This window comes from Pleurodeles waltl, unplaced genomic scaffold (genome assembly GCF_031143425.1).
Source record: "Pleurodeles waltl isolate 20211129_DDA unplaced genomic scaffold, aPleWal1.hap1.20221129 scaffold_68, whole genome shotgun sequence".
NCBI lineage: Eukaryota > Metazoa > Chordata > Amphibia > Caudata > Salamandridae > Pleurodeles > Pleurodeles waltl.
In genome coordinates, this window is record NW_027150389.1 from 1,860,247 (window position 1) to 1,875,161 (window position 14,915).

At 47.9% G+C, this 14,915-nt stretch overlaps 1 protein-coding gene across 1 annotated transcript in view; it reads left to right on the plus strand.

The window, feature by feature from the left end:
• The first annotated feature begins 1,493 nt into the window (after positions 1–1,493).
• Positions 1,494–14,915, plus strand: part of LOC138279155 (vomeronasal type-2 receptor 26-like) — a 307,217-nt gene continuing 293,795 nt past the window's right edge. The window contains exons 1-2 of the mRNA XM_069219377.1: positions 1,494–1,618; positions 12,646–12,937. Coding sequence (XP_069075478.1) covers positions 1,494–1,618; positions 12,646–12,937 — 417 coding nt within the window. The remainder of the gene's footprint in view (positions 1,619–12,645; positions 12,938–14,915) is intronic.

The following is a 14,915-nucleotide window of genomic DNA, read 5'->3' on the forward strand; positions in this document are numbered from 1 at the left end:
ACATAGGTTTGGGGTCCATTCGTGGTTCGCATTCCACTTTTGGAGTATATGGTTTGTGTTGCCCCTATACCTATGTGCTCCTATTGTAATCTACTGTAACTTTACATTGCTTGCATTACTTCCTTTTGCTATTACTGCATATTTTTGGTATTGTGTACATATATCTTGTGTATATGTGGCATCCTCATACTGAGGGTACTTGTTTGGACGCAGAGGTGCAGAGCATCACCAAGTATTAAACAGAGAAGAAGCTGAAGAATCAACCTGCTGAGTTCACCTTCTTCCAGGCTCTTCTCTTAATGCTTAGGGAGTATGCACCCTGCCATTGTTACTTGGGGAGATTAATACTAAACATCACTGCTTTGCAATCTGACCATAGTGACAGAGGATTTCTCATTACTTGGAGCTTGTTATTATTAGAGAACAAACCATCCAATGTATGGCCAGCTAAATGTGTAGGATGTTTGATCAGTTGTGAAAACCCTAAATTGCCCATTGTATCGGATAACATCTCAATATTTCTATTCTCAGGATTCTCCAAATAGTAATCAAAGTCCCCAAAACCGTGAAATCCATGGCGGTAAAACTCATTTCCCATCGTGAGTGGAGGTATGGTATCATTGTCGATATCTATGTCGAAACTCATCCAGGGATAGACGCCCAGAAACTGAGACCTTTTTTATTTGTCAATGCTTGTTTTTTAATTGCTATTTTCAAACAAAAAGTTGTACTGCATTCAGACAAGGCAATAAACTTTGATTGATTGATTGGTAGTTTTGATGCTAAATGTGCCATCTCAATTAAAATTGAAGATGTTCTTTGCAGACAATGTTGCCGTGGTCCTGAGACACATAGGGTCAAATTTGTGAAATTTTGGAGCAAGACAGCACAGCAAGTCATGCTGAACTGCCTTCTGTCAAAAAGAAAAGGGAGAAATGCACTGTATCTATGCAATACCACACATTCCTGTCCCTACCATCTGTGCTAGTGCCTTTTTGGCTGCCTAATGGCATCATAGGTACCCTTTCACAATGATGCAGTCAATCAATCCATCAATCAATCAGGAATTTGTAAACTGCACTACTCACCCATGAGGGTCTCGAGGCGCTGAGGAGGGGGAGGGAGAAGGGGGGAGGTGCTGTTACTGCTTGAACAGCCAGTTCTTCAGAAGTTTCCTGAAGGTAAGGAGGTCTTTGGTCTGGTGGAGGTGGATAGGAAGAGTGTTCCACTTTTTGGTGGCGAGGTGCAAGAATGATCTACCGCCGGTTGTAGTTCTGCAGACGCGTGGGACGGTTTCAAGGGTGAGGCGGATGGATGGGAGATGCCGGGTTAGGGTGTAGAAGGAGAGCCGTCTGTTCAGGTATTCTGGTCCGGTGTTGTGCAGTGCTTTGTGAGCGTGGGTGAGGAGTTTGAAGGTAATTCTCTTGTTGACTGGGAGCCAGTGCAGGTTTCTCAGGTCGTCTGTGATGTGGCAGTGGCTGTGGATGTCCAGGATGAGGCTTCTGGATGCGTTGCAGCCTCTTCTGGAGTTTGGCCGTGGTTCCTACGTGGAGGGCATTGCCATGGTCCAGTTTGCTGCTCACGAGGGCTTGGGTGACTGTTCTTCAGGTTTCAGTGGGTATCCATTTGTAGATTTTTCGGAGCATGTGGAAGGTGTTGAAGCAGGAGAAGGAGATAGCGTTGACTTGCACGGTCATGGATAATGAGGAGTCTAAGATGAATCCTAGGTTGCGTGTGTGGTCGGTGGTAGTCACGGCAGCTCTGAGAGTGGCAGGCCACCAGGAGTCATCCTATGCGGAGGGGGTGGAGCCGAATATGAGGACTTCCTTCTTGTCGGAATTGAGTTTGAGGCAGCTGTTCCTCATTCATTCAGCGATGGCCTTCATTCCTTCATGAAGGTTGGTCTTGGCGGAGTCCTTGGTAAGGGAGAGGATCAGCTGGGTGTCGTCGGCGTATCAGATGATGTTGAAGTTGTGGGATCGGACGATGTTAGCGAGCAGGGCCATGTAGATGTTGAAGAGGGTAGGGCTGAGGGACGAATCCTGGGTTATGCTGCAGATGATTTTGGTGGCCTCCGAGCGGAATGGGGGGAGGCGGACAAAGGTGCCTGCATTGTCACCAAGATTGTTTTTGTGCAGGAAGGAGCACTTTCCAACACAAAAACATCCCAGGAGGCCTTTTCCTGGTTCTATGTGTATTGCAGAATGCAGCACACATAGCAAGAGTAAAAAACAAGCAGAAATGAAGATGTTTCTCCTTTCTCCTTTTTGCATCTCCCTTGTGAAGGTGTAAGGTTTACCAAACCTTAGGGTGAGAAAGACAGCAACTTGTGGTGTCTTGCTTAACTCCCTATCTGTAAGGCCATTCAAAGCCACACAAAGTAGCCTTGTATGCCCTCATAGATATGTTGAGAGGTTTGCTCAGCCACTGTGTCATTAAAACTGATATAAAGGCAGAGCAAGGCTCTCATAAATATATGCTAATATTTTGCAGCTAAATGATATGTGTTGATGTTGGTGCTGGGTTTGGTGTTGTTGCTGGTATTACTGTGTTGGCGTTGTTTCTGGTGTTTTATCTGGTGTTGTTGCTGTTAGTATTGTTGGTGTTGAGGTTAGTTTTGCAGTAGGTGTTGGTTTTGGTATGGTTTGATATGGTGTTGTGATTGATGTTGTGGATGGCGTTTGTAGGAGGCTGGCCTGACTTGTAGTGGTACCAAGGGGTACTTACACCTTGCACCAGGCCCAGGTATCCCTTATTAGTGTAGAGGTGTGTCTAGCAGCTTAGGCTGATAGAAAAGGTAGCTTAGCAGAGCAGCTTAGGCTGAACTAGGAGACGAGTGAAGCTCCTACAGTACCACAAGTGTCACTTGCACAATATCATAAGAAAACACAATACACAGTTATACTAAAAATAAAGGTACTTTATTTTTATGACAATATGCCAAAGTATCTCAGAGTGTACCCTCCGTGAGAGGATAGGAAATATACACAAGATATATGTACACAATACCAAAAATATGCAGTATAGTCTGAGAAAACAGTGCAAACACTGTATAGTTACAATAGGATGCAATGGGGACACATAGGGATCGGGGCAACACAAACCATATACTCCAAAAGTGGAATGCGAACCACGAATGGACCCCAAACCTATGTGACCTTGTAGAGGGTCGCTGGGACTATTAGAAAATAGTGAGAGTTACAAAAATAACCCACCCCAAGACCCTGAAAAGTGAGTGCAAAGTGCACTGAAGTTCCCCAAAGGACAAAGAAGTCGTGATAGGGGAATAATGCAGGAAAGACACAAACCAACAATGCAACAACAATGGATTTCCAATCTAGGGTACCTGTGGAACAAGGGGACCAAGTCCAAAAGTCACAAGCAAGTCGGAGATGGACAGATGACCAGGAAATGCCAGCTGTGGGTGCAAAGAAGCTTCTACTGGACAGAAGAAGCTGAGGATTCTGCAGGAACGAAAAGGGTTAGAGACTTCCCCTTTGGTGGACGGAGCCTTGCTAGCTGTAAATCGTGCAGTAAGCGTTTTTGGATGCTGCTGTGGCCCAGGAGGGACCAGGATGTCACAAATTGTGTCAGGAGAGAGAAAAGACACGAAGTAAGACAAGGAGCCCTCTCAGCAGCAGGTAGCACCCGGAGAAGCGCCAGAAACAGGCACTACGAGGATGCGTGAAACGGTGCTCACCCAAAGTTACACAAAGGAGTCCAACGTCACCGGAGACCAACTTAGAAAGTCGTGCAATGCAGGTTAGAGTGCCGTGGACCCAGGCTTGGCTGTGCACAAAGGATTTCCGCTGGAAATGCACAGGGGCCGGAGTAGCTACAAAAGTCGTGGTTCCCAGCAATGCAGTCTGGCGTGCGGAGGCAAGGACTTACCTCCACCAAACTTGGACTGAAGAGTCACTGGACTGTGGGGGTCACTTGGACACAGTTGCTGGATTCGAGGGACCTCGCTCGTCGTGCTGAGAGGAGACCCAAGGGACCGATAATGCAGCTTTTTGGTGCCTGCGGTTGCAGGGGGAAGATTCCGTCGACCCATGTAGGAGGCTGGACTGGCTTGTAGTGAGTACCAAGGGGTACTTGCACCTTGCACCAGGCCCAGTTATCCCTTATTAGTGTATAGGGTGTCTAGCAGCATAGGCTGATAGATAATGGTAGCTTAGCAGAGCAGCTTAGGCTGAACTAGGAGACGTGTGAAGCTACTACAGTACCACTTAGTGTCATATGCACAATATCATAAGAAAACACAATACACAGTTATACTAAAAATAAAGGTACTTTATTTTTTATGACAATATGCCAAAGTATCTTAGAGTGTACCCTCAGAGAGGATAGGAAATATACACAAGATATATATACACAATAGCAAAAATATGCAGTATAGTCTTAGAAAACAGTGCAAACAATGTATAGTTACAGTAGGATGCAAAGGGGAAGCATAGGGATAGGGGCAACACAAACCATGTACTCCAAAAGGGGAATGCGAACCACGAATGGACCCCAAACCTATGTGACCTTGTAGAGGGTCGCTGGGACTATTAGAAAATAGTGAGAGTTAGAAAAATAACCCTCCCCAAGACCCTGAAAAGTGAGTGCAAAGTGCACTAAAGTTCCCCTAGGGACAAAGAAGTCGTGTTAGAGGAATAATGCAGGAAAGACACAAACCAGCAATGCAACAACTGTGGATTTCCCATCTAGGGTACCTGTGGAACAAGGGGACCAAGTCCAAAAGTCACAAGCAAGTCGGAGATGGGCAGATGCCCAGGAAATGCCAGCTGCGGGTGCAAAGAAGCTTTGACTGGACAGAAGAAGCTGAGGTTTCTGCAGAAACGAAAAGGGTTAGAGACTTCCCCTTTGGTGGACGGATTCCTCTCGCATTGGAGAGTCGTGCAGAAGTATTTTCTCGCCGAAAGAACGCCAATAAGCCTTGCTAGCCGCAAATCGTGCGTTTGGCGTTTTTGGACGCTGCCGGGGCCCAGGAGGGACCAGGAGGTCGCAAATTGGACCTGAAGAGAGAGGGGACGTCGCGCAAGACAAAGAACCCTCCCTGAAGCAGGTTGCACCCGGAAAAGTGCCAGAAACAGGCACTACGAGGATGCGTGAAATGGTGCTCGCCGAAGTTGCACAAAGGAGTCCCCCGTCGCCGGAGACCAACTTAGAAAGTCGTGCAATGCAGGTTAGAGTGCCGTGGACCCAGGCTTGGCTGTGCATGAAGGATTTCCACCGGAAGTGCACAGGGGCCGGAGTAGCTGCAAAGTCGCGGTTCCCAGCAATGCAGCCCAGCGAGGTGAGGCAAGGACTTACCTCCACCAAACTTGGGCTGAAGAGTCACTGGACTGTGGGGGTCACTTGGACAGAGTCGCTTGATTCGAGGGACCTCGCTCGTCGTGCTGAGAGGAGACCCAAGGGACCGGTAATGCAGCTTTTTGGTGCCTGCGGTTGCAGGGGGAAGATTCCGTCGACCCACGGGAGATTTCTTCGGAGCTTCTGGTGCAGAGAGGAGGCAGGCTACCCCCACAGCATGCACAAGCAGGAAAACAGTCGAGAAGGCGGCAGGATCAGCGTTACAGAGTTGCAGTAGTCGTCTTTGCTACTATGTTGCAGGTTTGCAGGCTTCCAGCGCGGTCAGCAGTCGTTTCCTTATCAGAAGGTGAAGAGAGAGATGCAGAGGAACTCGGATGAGCTCTTGCATTCGTTATCTAAAGTTTCCCCAGAGACAGAGACCCTAAATAGCCAGAAAAGAGGGTTTGGCTACCTAGGAGAGAGGATAGGCTAGCAACACCTGAAGGAGCCTATCACAAGGAGTCTCTGACGTCACCTGGTGGCACTGGCCACTCAGAGCAGTCCAGTGTGCCAGCAGCACCTCTGTTTCCAAGATGGCAGAGGTCTGGAGCACACTGGAGGAGCTCTGGACACCTCCCAGGGGAGGTGCAGGTCAGGGGAGTGGTCACTCCCCTTTCCTTTGTCCAGTTTCGCGCCAGAGCAGGGGCTAAGGGGTCCCTGAACCGGTGTAGACTGGCTTATGCAGAATTGGGCACCTCTGTGCCCAACAAAGCATTTCCAGAGGCTGGGGGAGGCTACTCCTCCCCTGCCTTCACACCATTTTCCAAAGGGAGAGGGTGTCACACCCTCTCTCAGAGGAAGTTCTTTGTTCTGCCATCCTGGGCCAGGCCTGGCTGGACCCCAGGAGGGCAGCTGCCTGCCTGAGGGGTTGGCAGCAGCAGCAGCTGCAGTGAAACCCCAGGAAGGGCAGTTTGGCAGTACCAGGGTCTGGGCTACAGACCACTGGGATCATGGGATTGTGCCAACTATGCCAGGATGGCATAGAGGGGGCAATTCCATGATCATAGACATGTTACATGGCCATATTCGGAGTTACCATGGTGAAGCTACATATAGGTAGTGACCTATATGTAGTGCACGCGTGTAATGGTGTCCCCGCACTCACAAAGTTCAGGGAATTGGCTCTGAACAATGTGGGGGCACCTTGGCTAGTGCCAGGGTGCCCTCACACTAAGTAACTTTGCACCCAACCTTTACCAGGTAAAGGTTAGACATATAGGTGACTTATAAGTTACTTAAGTGCAGTGTAAAATGGCTGTGAAATAACGTGGACGTTATTTCACTCAGGCTGCAGTGGCAGGCCTGTGTAAGAATTGTTAGAGCTCCCTATGGGTGGCAAAAGAAATGCTGCAGCCCATAGGGATCTCCTGGAACCCCAATACCCTGGGTACCTCAGTACCATATACTAGGGAATTATAAGGGTGTTCCAGTAAGCCAATGTAAATTGGTAAAAATGGTCACTAGCCTGTTAGTGACAATTTGGAAGTAATGAGAGAGCATAACCACTGAGGTTCTGGTTAGCAGAGCCTCAGTGAGACAGTTAGGCACCACACAGGGAACATATACATGCACACCTATGAGCACTGGGGCCCTGTGTGACAGGGTCCCAGTGACACATACATATAGGCCACAAACCTATGAGCACTGGGGTCCTGACCAGCAGGATCCCAGTGACACATAACAACCATACTGAAAACATAGTGTTTTCACTATGAGCACTGATGCCTGGCTATCAGGATCCCAGTGAGACAGTGAAAACAGTGACAAACACCCTGACATACACTCACAAACAGGCCAAAAGTGGGGGTAACAAGGCTAGAAAGAGGCTACCTTCTCACAACCCACGGGATATTTCTTCTGAGCTTCTAGTGCAGAGAGGAGGCAGACTACCCCCACAGCATGCACCACCAGGAAAACAGTCGAGAAGGCGGCAGGATCAGCGTTACAGAGTTGCAGTAGTCGTCTTAGCTACTTTGTTGCAGTTTTGCAGGCTTCCAGCGCGTTCAGCAGTCGATTCCTTGGCAGAAGGTGAAGAGAGAGATGCAGAGGAACTCTGATGAGCTCTTGCATTCGTTATCTAAAGTTTCCCCAGAGACAGAGACCCTAAATAGCCAGAAAAGAGGGTTTGGCTACCTAGGAGAGAGGATAGGCTAGCAACACCTGATGGAGCCTATCAGAAGGAGTCTCTGACGTCACCTGGTGGCACTGGCCACTCAGAGCAGTCCAGTGTGCCAGCAGCACCTCTGTTTCCAAGATGGCAGAGGTCTGGAGCACACTGGAGGAGCTCTGGACACCTCCCAGGGGAGGTGCAGGTCAGGGGAGTGGTCACTCCCCTTTCCTTTGTCCAGTTTCGCGCCAGAGCAGGGCTAAGGGGTCCCTGAACCGGTGTAGACTGGCTTATGCAGAAATGGGCACCAAATGTGCCCATGAAAGCATTTCCAGAGGCTGGGGGAGGCTACTCCTCCCCTGCCTTCACACCATTTTCCAAAGGGAGAGGGTGTAACACCCTCTCTCAGAGGAAGTCCTTTGTTCTGCCATCCTGGGACAAGCCTGGCTTGACCCCAGGGGGGCAGAAACCTGTCTGAGGGGTTGGCAGCAGCAGCAGCTGTAGCGAAACCCCAGGAAAGGCAGTTTGGCAGTACCAGGGTCTGTGCTACAGACCACTGGGATCATGGGATTGTGCCAACTATGCCAGGATGGCATAGAGGGGACAATTCCATGATCATAGACATGTTACATGGCCATATTCGGAGTTACCATTGTGAAGCTACATATAGGTAGTGACCTATATGTAGTGCACGCGTGTAATGGTGTCCCCGCACTCACAAAGTCCGGGGAATTGGCCCTGAACAATGTGGGGGCACCTTGGCTAGTGCCAGGGTACCCTCACACTAAGTAACTTTGCACCCAACCTTTACCAGGTAAAGGTTAGACATATAGGTGACTTATAAGTTACTTAAGTGCAGTGTAAAATGGCTGTGAAATAACGTGGATGTTATTTCACTCAGGCTGCAGTGGCAGGCCTGTGTAAGAATTGTCAGAGCTCCCTATGGGTGGCAAAAGAAATGCTGCAGCCCATAGGGATCACCTGGAACCCCAATACCCTGGGTACCTTAGTACCATATACTAGGGAATTATAAGGGTGTTCCAGTAAGCCAATGTAAATTGGTAAAATTGGTCACTAGCCTGTTAGTGACAATTTGGAAAGAAATGAGAGAGCATAACCACTGAGGTTCTGGTTAGCAGAGCCTCAGTGAGACAGTTAGGCACCACACAGGGAACACATACATATAGGCCACAAACTTATGAGCACTGGGGTCCTGACTAGCAGGGTCCCAGTGAGACATAACAAACATACTGAAAACATAGGGTTTTCACTATGAGCACTGTGCCCTGGCTAGCAGGATCCCAGTGAGACAGTGAAAACACCATGACATACACTCACAAACAGGCCAAAAGTGGGGGTAACAAGGCTAGAAAGAGGCTACTTTCTCACAGACAGGGAAGCATTTGACTTAGAAAAATAAAGGCAGAGGTTGGGGTTTGGACACCATGGTGACAGCAGCAGTATTCCCTATAGTCATCCTGCAAAAGAGCATGATTCCAGGAATCTGCATAAGATAGTTCCCCCTTACAAGGAGGGGGATGACATTAACAAGTGGTTTGCTGCACTTGAGAGGGCCTGTGTTGTACAGGATGTCCCTCAAAGGCAGTGGGCTGCTATCCTATGGCTATCATTTAGTGGAAACGGTAGGGATAGGCTCCTTACTGTGAAAGAAAGTGATGCCAATAATTTTGCAGTTCTTAAGAATGCACTCATGGATGGTTATGGCTTAACCACTGAACAGTACAGGATGAAGTTCAGAGAAACCAAAAAGGAGTCTTCACAAGACTGGGTAGACTTTGTTGACCATTCAGTGAAGGCCTTGGAGGGGCGGTTACATGGCAGTAAAGTTACTGATTATGAAAGCCTGTATAACTTAATCCTGAGAGAGCATATTCTTAATAATTGTGTGTCGGATTTGTTGCACCAGTACCTGGTGGACTCTGATCTGACCTCTCCCCAAGAATTGGGAAAGAAGGCAGACAAATGGGTCAGAACAAGGGTGAACAGAAAAGTTCATACAGGGGGTGTCAAAGATGGCAAGAAGAAGGATGGTAAGTCTTCTGACAAGGGTGGGGACAAATCTAAAAATGAGTCTTCATCAGGCCCACAAAAACACTCTGGTGGGGGGGGTGGGCCCAAATCCTCTTCAAATCAAAACAAAGAAAAGAAACCATGGTGCTATTTATGCAAAATAAAAGTCCATTGGACAACAGATCCCAGTTGTCCAAAGAAAAGCACCAAGCCTCCTACCACTACAACCCCTGCTGCTACACCTAGTGCCCCTACTAATAGCAGTGGTGGTGGGAGGGAACCTACTAATAGCCAATCCAAAGGAGTAGCTGGGCACACTTTTGGTAACTTAGTTGGGATTGGTCTGATTAGAGAGACCACAGAGGCTGTGTTAGTCTCTGAGGGGGCTATCGATTTAGCCACCTTGGTTGCTTGTCCCCTTAACATGGATAAGTACAAGCAACTACCCCTAATAAATGGTGTTGAGGTTCAGGCCTACAGGGACACAGGTGCCAGTGTTACAATGGTAATAGAGAAACTGGTCCACCCTGAACAACACCTACTTGGTCACCAGTACCAAGTAACCGATGCTCATAACAACACCCTTAGCCACCCCATGGCTGTTGTGAATCTCAACTGGGGGTGGGGGGTTACTGGCCCAAAGAAAGTTGTGGTTGCCTCAGATTTACCTGTAGACTGTCTATCAGAGAATGATTTAGAGACATCAGCTTGGGCAGAAGTGGAGTTGGAGGCTCATGCAGCAATGCTGGGCATTCCAGGGCATATTTTTGCTTTGGCCAGGGCTCAGACCAAAAAGCAAAAAGGACAGGGTGACTTGGATCCTGGAAGAATGGACCAAGTGCTCCCTAAAGCTAGGGTTAGTAAGGGTAAAACACTACCTACTATCCCTCCCTCTACAGTGGATTCTAATTCTGAGAAAGAATAATTTACACCCTGTGCAGAACCTACACCAGAGGAGCTGGAGGCAGACACTGCTGAGCTTTTGGGTGAAGGGGGGCCTGTAGGAAAGTACCATCTTGCCTGGCATGTTACCCCCATTTTTCACTGTATATATGTTGTTTTTAGTTGTATGTGTCACTGGGACCCTGGTAACCCAGGGCCCCAGTGCTCATAAGTGTGCCTGAATGTGTTACCTGTGTAGTGACTAACTGTCTCACTGAGGCTCTGCTAATCAGAACCTCAGTGGTTATGCTCTCTCATTTCTTTCCAAATTGTCACTGACAGGCTAGTTACCATTTTTACCAATTTACATTGGCTTACTGGAACACCCTTATAATTCCCTAGTATATGGTACTGAGGTACCCAGGGTATTGGGGTTCCAGGAGATCCCTATGGGCTGCAGCATTTCTTTTGCCACCCATAGGGAGCTCTGACAATTCTTACACAGGCCTGCCACTGCAGCCTGAGTGAAATAACGTCCACGTTATTTCACAGCCATTTTACACTGCACTTAAGTAACTTATAAGTCACCTATATGTCTAACCTTTACCTGGTAAAGGTTGGGTGCAAAGTTACTTAGTGTGAGGGCACCCTGGCACTAGCCAAGGTGCCCCCACATTGTTCAGAGCCAATTCCCTGAACTTTGTGAGTGCGGGGACACCATTACACGCGTGCACTACATATAGGTCACTACCTATATGTAGCTTCACAATGGTAACTCCGAATATGGCCATGTAACATGTCTATGATCATGGAATTGCCCCCTCTATGCCATCCTGGCATAGTTGGCACAATCCCATGATCCCAGTGGTCTGTAGCCCAGACCCTGGTACTGCCAAACTGCTCTTCCTGGGGTTTCACGGCAGCTGCTGCTGCTGCCAACCCCTCAGACAGGCAGCTGCCCTCCTGGGGTCCAGCCAGGCCTGGCCCAGGATGGCAGAACAAAGAACTTCCTCTGAGAGAGGGTGTGACACCCTCTCCCTTTGGAAAATGGTGTGAAGGCAGGGGAGGAGTAGCCTCCCCCAGCCTCTGGAAATGCTTTGTTGGGCACAGAGGTGCCCAATTCTGCATAAGCCAGTCTACACCGGTTCAGGGACCCCTTAGCCCCTGCTCTGGCGCAAAACTGGACAAAGGAAAGGGGAGTGACCACTCCCCTGACCTGCACCTCCCCTGGGAGGTGTCCAGAGCTCCTCCAGTGTGCTCCAGACCTCTGCCATCTTGGAAACAGAGGTGCTGCTGGCACACTGGACTGCTCTGAGTGGCCAGTGCCACCAGGTGACGTCAGAGACTCATTGTGATAGGCTCCTTCAGGTGTTGCTAGCCTATCCTCTCTCCTAGGTGGCCAACCTCCTTTTCTGGCTATTTAGGGTCTCTGCTTTGGGGAATCCCTTAGATAACGAATGCAAGAGCTCATCAGAGTTCCTCTGCATCTCTCTCTTCACCTTCTGCCAAGGAATCGACTGCTGACTGCACTGGAAGCCTGCAAAACTGCAACAAAGTAGCTAAGACGACTACTGCGACCTTGTAACGCTGATCCTGCCGCCTTCTCAACTGTTTTCCTGGTGGTGCATGCTGTGGGGGTAGTCTGCCTCCTCTCTGCACTAGAAGCTCCAAGGTATTGATGTTGCTTGTGCTGGTGTTAGTTATGGTGCAGTTGTGGGTACTGATGTTGGTACTGGTGATGGTATTTGCACTGGTACTAGATATGCTCCAAAACAGCAGCTTAAATGGTAATACACATACGTGTACAAATATGAAGGGCTTTGAGGGGGACAGGCTACCACTATGTGAAGAGGTCCAATATTACTGGCGGGTTCCTTTATCCTGGCTGTAGTTATGACTATAGTTGTTCTTTTCCCCAGACTTGTTTCAAGTGACTTGCAAGTTGCAGAGATGCTTCATGTTATTGTGGGGTGGGGTGGGGTGGGGTGGTGCACTGGTGGACCAGGGCAGATTTCTCCTAGAATCTCTGGTAATGGGGGGGGGCGTTGAGGTGATGTGCTGCTGCATACAGCAGATGGAAGCAGCACATTTAGGTCATCAGAACCTAGGATGATGCTGATAGAGCACTGCTCTTGAATTGATTAGCTTTTTACAACACAAAAACAAATACCTCCTGTACAGTGCATTACTCTATATTCTTGTTACTCTGCTCATGTTGAAAGCAGTGACAAAGCGGTATTTTTCAGATGTGTTTCCTGCACTTTCAGGGGTTCATTTCAGCAGGTTCTGCAGGTCCTGGTCTTCATCTACGCCGTGGAGGAGATTAATAGAAACCCCGCTCTTTTACCAAACCTCACCCTGGGGTACCATATATTTGACTCCTGTGGTAGTGAGATGAAGGCTCTTCAGAGCACCCTGAGCATCTTGTCACAGCAAAATGAGCCAGTTCCAAACTACAGGTGTCAGAGCGAAGGCGCCCTGGTGGGCTTCATCGGCGACCTGTCCTCCTCGACCACTTACTCCATGGCCCAGCTCCTGGCGCTGTACAAGTATCCGCAGGTAGGCGCCCGCCTTACTTCTCCTCTTTCAATGCTTTCTTAAGACACTGCCAGTCATTCAGTACCAGGGGGCTCAGCTCAAGGCCTCAGAGAGATGTCCTGTAATATGTTGCATCAGAAATGATGCTCAGGACCTAAATCATTCCAAGAGACGTCAATTTACTATTTGGACAACAGTGATATCATGTAACCTTGGACCAGGTTAGGCAAAGTGACCACTTGCAGCTACTTGTCTCGTACGTCATGTGACGTACAAAGGACTATATCACAGTCCCGATCACGTCCTGTGCCTGTGAGCAGAAGGGAGCCATGAACCTGATTCCAACTAAATCATGATGTCTAAATTGTGTGCACTAATTACAGTGCATGCACTAACTACAGCACATGAACTAAGTACAGTGTATGCACTAACTACAGCATTTGCACTTTTTACAGCACACACACTAAATACAGCACATGCACTAACTACAGCACATGCACTAACTACAGTACATGCACTGAATACAGTATGCACAGTAACTACAGCATACGCACTAACTACAGTTCATGCACTAACTACAGCACATGCACTAACTACAGCATGTGCGCTAACTGCAGCGATGTGCAGCATGTGCATTAACTACAGTGCTTGCACTATCTACAGCCTGTACAATATCAATAGCAGATGCACTAACTACAGCACATACATTAACTACAGCCTGTGCACTATATATAGTTAATGCACTAGCTACAGAATAAGCATTAATTACAGCCTGTGCACTGACTACAGCGCATGCACTAACTACAGCACATGCATTAACTACAGCACACACACTAACTAGACTGCATGCACTGACTACAGCACATACATTAACTACAGCCTGTGCACTATCTATAGCAGAGGCATTAACTAGAACACACACTAGCTGCAGCACATGCATTAACTACAGCACATGCATTCACTACAGGTCATGCATTGACTACAGCACTTGCATTGATTGCAGCCTGTGCACTACCTATAGCACATGCATTAACTACAGCATATGCTTTAATTACAGCATACATACTAACTACAGCACATGCACTAACTACAGCTCATGCATTAACTATAGTACTTGCATTAATTACAGCCTGTGCACTAGCTATAGCACATGCACTAACTACAGCATATGCTTTAATTACAGCACACACACTAACTACAGCACATGCACTAACTACAGCTCATGCATTAACTATAGTACTTGCATTAATTATAGCCTGTGCCCTAGCTATAGCACATACAGTAACTACAGCATATGCTTTAATTACAGCATACACACTAACTACAGGGCATGCATTAACTACAGTGCACGCATTAACTACAGCACATTGTCAGACCTGACAGCCGTAGGGTGGTCATCCCCCAACCTTTTGCTTTCCTCCTCTTCTTTTTCTGACCTCACTTTTGCTGGCTTTAGGACTCTGGACACAGCTAACCAGTCCTAAAGTACATGTGTCCGTTCCCTAAAAACAAGGTAACAATGGCTCATGCTAAATTGGCATATTTAATTTACTTGTAAGTCCCTAGTAAAGTGCACCACATGTGCCCAGGCCCTGCAGCACTGTTTGTGCCACCCAAATGAGTAGCCACTGAACCGTGTCCTAGGCCTCCCATTTCAAGGCCTGTGTGCAGTTTCACTGTCACTTCGACTTGGCATTTAAAAATACTTGCCAAGCCTTATACTCCCCTTTTAATAAATATAAGTCACCCCTAAGGCAGGCCCTAGGTAACCCATAGAGCAGGGTGCTATGTAGGTAAAAGGCAGGACATGTATATGTGTGATTTATATGTCCTGGTAGTGAAAAAACTCCTAAATTTGATTTCCACTACTCTGAGGCCTACTCCAGGTCATATTTAGTATGGCCAGAAAGGTAATAGTAAATCCTGCTTATTGGTGAAGTTGGATTTTTTATTACTATTTTAGAAATGACACTTTTAGAAAGTGAGCATTTCTCTGCCA